The sequence below is a fragment of the Dipteris shenzhenensis genome, chromosome 15, assembly GCF_047967505.1.
Source record: "Dipteris shenzhenensis isolate YYH24624 ecotype China chromosome 15, Dip_SZ_1.0, whole genome shotgun sequence".
NCBI lineage: Eukaryota > Viridiplantae > Streptophyta > Polypodiopsida > Gleicheniales > Dipteridaceae > Dipteris > Dipteris shenzhenensis.
Window position 1 is genome coordinate 13714626 of NC_141610.1, and position 5325 is coordinate 13719950.

General features: G+C 41.8%; 1 protein-coding gene across 2 annotated transcripts; it reads left to right on the forward strand.

Moving 5' to 3' along the window:
* Positions 1 to 288: 288 nt before the first annotated feature.
* Positions 289 to 5106, forward strand: LOC147893395 (pentatricopeptide repeat-containing protein At5g27110-like). Of its 2 annotated transcripts, XM_087386241.1 has the most exons (4): positions 289 to 624; positions 714 to 908; positions 1033 to 1181; positions 1288 to 5106. In XM_087386241.1, exon 4 carries the CDS (start codon positions 1418 to 1420, stop codon positions 4193 to 4195), a length of 2778 nt encoding a protein of 925 aa, XP_087242367.1. In that variant the 5' UTR covers positions 289 to 624; positions 714 to 908; positions 1033 to 1181; positions 1288 to 1417; the 3' UTR covers positions 4196 to 5106. The 2 variants fall into 2 exon arrangements, with proteins under 2 accessions (XP_087242367.1, XP_087242368.1); XM_087386242.1 differs by lacking the exons at positions 289 to 624; positions 714 to 908; positions 1033 to 1181 and having other exon boundaries at positions 1637 to 1763; positions 1803 to 5106.
* Positions 5107 to 5325: the final 219 nt, after the last annotated feature.

Below are 5325 nucleotides of genomic sequence, written 5' to 3' on the forward strand. Positions count from 1 at the left end.
GTAAAGACCCTGATAAGGCCTGCCCAACAGGTTAGTGGAGGAATCTTGGAAGATGCATCACAGGAGATGAGGGTGTGGAGGTAGGGACTAGGTAGGGGGGGGGAGAGAGAGAGAGAGAGAGAGAGAGAGAGAGAGAAGCTGAAGCTAGGAGAAATACATGGGAGTGAGTTGAGCATCGAAGAATCCCTTTGACTAAGCCCAAAAAATGACATCATACAACATCAACCTTTTGTTCAAAATGACAATAATACACACGGAAAACATAAGCGACAATTGGCACGTCCTTCGCGGACCTCTGCATCACTTACTAACACACATCGTCAATTTACCCTATACAGCACCACGGTTCATGATAAAACCCCATACTTTTATGTTTGCAAAACCTGCGTATACACCCAGGAGACACTTTGTCAAGCCATACACTGTTTTCCCTCTTTGAGAGACATAACACGTTTGCAAACGAGGATTCGGGTTTTGTTTTCGGGAACTGTCATCTCTCTCTCTCATTCTCCCTCTTTTCCTCTCCGATGTCTAAAATAAGCGTCCACCACATCAACGACGAGCAAGCAAGGATTCTTATGGTGGAAGATTTTGATAGCTCCTATCGAAAATGGGGACAGAATGGTAAGTGACTTTTAACCTGTTACTCATGTTCACACTAGTGATGTGGTTGTCGTAAAGTAATCTGAAGTTTTCACTCCTTGGCATTACAGGAGAACCAGAACTATCCCCACTTTGTGAACAGTGAGGATAATCAAGCCATGTGGCTTGATGATTGGTCTAATTTTTCTTGGAAAGACGCAGAGTCAGCCACCCGGAGGCCGTGTAAAGCACAATGTGTGTGTAAGAGCCTTTCGCTGGATATATCCTGGTACCAAGTGTGAACATCGAAGACCGGCTTCTATGAGGTATTGCCCAAAAGTCTTTCTTCATTTGAGCCATAGCATTACTGGGTAGCATGGTTTATCCTGCAGAGATTTGTGTAGACATGCAGCTGACATTGTCTTGGAGCTTCTTTCTTTGAGTTGCCAGGGTGCTCAGCGATGATGCATTTAGCCTTAGAAAGCTTTGTGGAGAAGGACGGCTGCCTGAGGCAATTCAGACTGTTGAGTCTATGCAACGAGGAGGGACATTTATATCCAAGAATATCGTTGACTATCTTCTGCAGGAATGCAATAGAAGTAAAGACCTGGCAGCCACTTGCCTATTGCATTCCCTTATAGTTAGCAGTGGATTTGATTCATGTGGCTTTTTTGTTGACAATCTTATTCGCTTGTTTGCTTCTAGTGGAAGTCTGCCGAAAGCCTATGAAATATTTTGCGAGATCCCAAAGCCGAGTGTATTTACCTGGAATGCAATTATAACAGCACATGTCAAGCTTGAATTGGATCAGAAAGCTCTTAGGTTGTACCATGACATGCAACAAGACAGTATTAAGCCAGATAAGTTCACATTTTTGGCCATTTTGAAAGCATGTAGCAGGATACAAGCCATAGGGCAGGGTAGGCTTGTCCATGGGGAAATTATTGGTGGTGAAATTGAATCAGATATGCTTATTGGAAGCGCAATTGTTGACTTGTATGCCAAATGTGGGTGTATAGAGGATGCACACAAAGTGTTTGATAAACTGTTATGTCGTGACGTGGTGTCATGGAATGCAATAATTGCTGGATACGTCCAGCAAGGTAGTGGTCTCCTTGCTCTTGAACTTTTTGTGAAAATGCAACAAGAGGGGCTCAAACCAAGCAAAGTTACATTTTCCTGTATTTTCAAAGCATGTGGAAACATAAGTGCCATGAAAGAGGGCAAACTGATACATGACCAGATCATTAGGAATGGCCTTGAATCAGATGTGTTGGTTGTGAACTCCATTGTTGACATGTATGCCAAATGTTGGAGTCTCAAAGATGCACGTATAGTTTTTGATAAAATGAATTATCGAGATTCAGTGTCATGGAATACAATGATGGCAGGATACGTTCAGCATGAAAATGGACATACTGCACTTGAACTCTTTGAGGACATGCAAGAAGATGGCGCAAAACCAGACAAAATTACGTATTCCTGCATCTTGCAAGCATGTGGGAGTATAGAGGCTGTGGAGCTTGGCAAGATGATACATGAACAGATTACCAGGGATGGACTTGAAGCAGATGTGGTGGTTGGGAGAATGCTTGTTGACATGTATGCGAAATGTGGGAGGCTAGACGAGGGGTCCAAGTTGTTAAACTCCTTTCAGAATCTTGATGTGGTACCCTGGAATTCAATGATTGCAGGATATGGCCAACATAGTGACAGTATGGCTGCTCTTGTACTTTATGACAAAATGCAACAAGAGGGCTTACAGCGCAATGATGTTACATTTTCCTGCATTTTGAAAGCATGTGGTAGCTCAGGAGCTCTAGGAAAAGGAAGGTTTATACATCGTGACATAATTAAATGCGGATGTGAATTAGACAAAATCATTGGGAGTGCCCTTATTGATATGTATGGCAAATGTGGAAGCTTGGATGAGGGGCAAAGAGTTTTTGACAAACTGCCAAATCGAGATGGTGTATCATGGAATACAATGATTGCAGGATATGCCCAAGCTGGGGAGGGTCTCCCTGCTCTTGAACTGTTTGGAAAAATGCAACAGGAGTGTATAAAGCCAGACAAATTTACCTTTTCCTGCATTTTGAAAGCTTGTAGCATGGTAGGAGCCTTAGAAACTGGTAGGTGGATACATGACAAGATGATCAGAGGTAGTCAGGAATCAGATATTGTTATTGGGAACACCCTTGTTGACATGTATGCCAAAGTTGGAAACCTAGAAGAGTCATGCACAATATTTAATCAACTAACCAGCCGGGATGTAGTTTCTTGGAATGCATTGATTGCTGGGTATGCCCAGCATGGGAAAGGTCTTTTTGCTCTTCAGCTTTTCGATAGGATGCAAGCAGAGGGTGAAAAACCAAACATCATTACATATTCCTGTATTTTGAAAATTTGTGGTAACCTAAGGGCTATAGGCAAGGGCAAGCTGATCCATGACCAGACCATAAGGAATGGACTAGAACTAGACTCTAATGTTGGGAGTGCCCTTGTTGACATGTATGCAAAATGTGGTATCCTAGAGGAGGGTCGCAAGGTCTTTGATGGAATACAGGCACCAAGTCTGGTTTCATGGAATGCAATGATTGTAGGATATGCCCAAATTGGAGATGGGCTTTCCGTTCTTGATTTTTTTGAGAAAATGCAGTTAAAGGGCACAAAACCAGAGAAAATCACATATTTGGGGGTCTTGAGAGCATGTGGCGACATGGGAATCATAGGGCAGGGAAGGTTTGCACATGATCATATAATCAGAAGTGGACTTGAATTGGATGTGGTTGTTGGGAGCACCCTTATTGACATGTATGCCAAATGTGAGTGCCTTGAAGAGGCATTTAAGGTGTTTGACACATTGCCAAATCGAGATGTGGTATGCTGGAATACAATGATTGCAGGGTATGCTCGGAATGGCAATTGCATTCTGGCAGAATTATGTTTCGAGGATATGCAAAGGCATGGCTTGAAGCCAGATAACAGGACTTATTCTAGTATTCTTGCAGCCTGCAGTCGTGTGGGCAAATTGGAGGAGGGTCGCTGGTACTTAAATCTTATGAGGGAAAACCATGGCATCACGCCAAATATTGAGCATTTTACCTGCATGGTTGATCTTCTCAGCCGTGCAGGATGCTTGAATGAGGCGGAAGAGCTACTCCAAACCATGCCTTTTCTGCCTGATATTGCTGGATGGAGAGCTTTGCTTTCTGCTTGCAGAACATATGGTGACATGGGCCTGGGAAAGCGATGCTTTACTCGAGCTGTTCAAATGATACCAGACAATTCTAGTGGGTACATACTAATGTCAAATATATATGCTGATGCTCATATGTGGGAGGATGTTTATGAACTGCAAGAAGAGAGAATCTGTGCTGGTGCTTGGAAGAAGCCTGGCAGGGCCTGGATTGAAATTAACAGAACAGCACATGAATTCAATGTAGGAAACAAAGAGCACCCACGAAGTGACAAGATATATGCCAAACTAAAGACTTTGAGTAGGTTTATGGAAGAGCAAGGTTATGTGCCATTAATTGGCTCACTGTTGTTCTCTCTCTCAGATGAGGAAGAGGAAGATGATCTGTGTATACACCCAATGAGAGGCCTTTGACTGACATGATTCTTTTTGTCCACTCAATTAGACGCATGGAATGGAGCGGGCTTGAATCTACTTCTATTGTTATGATAAGTATGCATGATTTTTGTCCAAAAATAAAACATTCCAGAAAATAAGGCATGTGCAATGATGTGCCTCTTTGGAGACTTTTAAACCACAGGGTTTGAGGTTTGGAAGATTGACGTGGGAGAACTCCATTATTTTCTCAATATGGAGAGATACACATTGCATTATGTTGACACAAGGCAAGCACAATCAGACATTGCAGTATGACAATTACACATGGTCAAGGCTATGTTTCTTGATCCACTACCAATTTCGATGCCAAAAGATTCAATACACGGCTATGCATCTGCGAATACATTGTGAATGCAAAGTTTACATTCAGTGCAAGGCTATGCATCTTTGAATACATTGTGAATTCAAAGTTTACATTCTTTCATATACATGCCAGTTAGCGCACTGACATGTATTTCACCCAAACAAGGAAGAAGGTCCAAATAATATGTAGCATGTGGCATGGCACTATCTCACTCATGAGTCATAGCTCACCCAAAGTTCTAGATGCATGCTAAGAGAGAAGCATGACAATGAAAAGAAGATGGTATGTATGCAAGAAGATGAGGGCATACGTATATTCAGGGGAACTTGGTGAGAATGCTCATGATGATGCAAATGCAAGACTTGAGACATTGGATGTTGATCAAGAAAATAACGTGTCAATCCTTAAGTAAGCCCTACCAACAGATAGAGAGCATGCCAAGGACATGAAATTTGAGGAGAGGCCAAGGTACAAGAAAATGCCATATTATGCTAAGGATAAACAAATGCATTTTTGGCATCAATCTCCTTGGTTATTACCTTATCAAGAAAGTTTTAAGTAGTCAAACTCTTGTGTGGCAGCCTATTTTTGAGTGTGGTGGCCATTCTAACAAAGACCATACACATTGCTCCAATATTCTTACAAAATTTGCACTATATACTCTTTATTTGTGTACCAAGTTGCTTCAAGTATTTAGTTCGAAAGGAATACAATACAACATTCAAACAAGGTCTTTTGTTGATTGTGTATAAAATACAACTTAACGAATGCATGATCAATGACTCTATCCTCTATAAAAGAG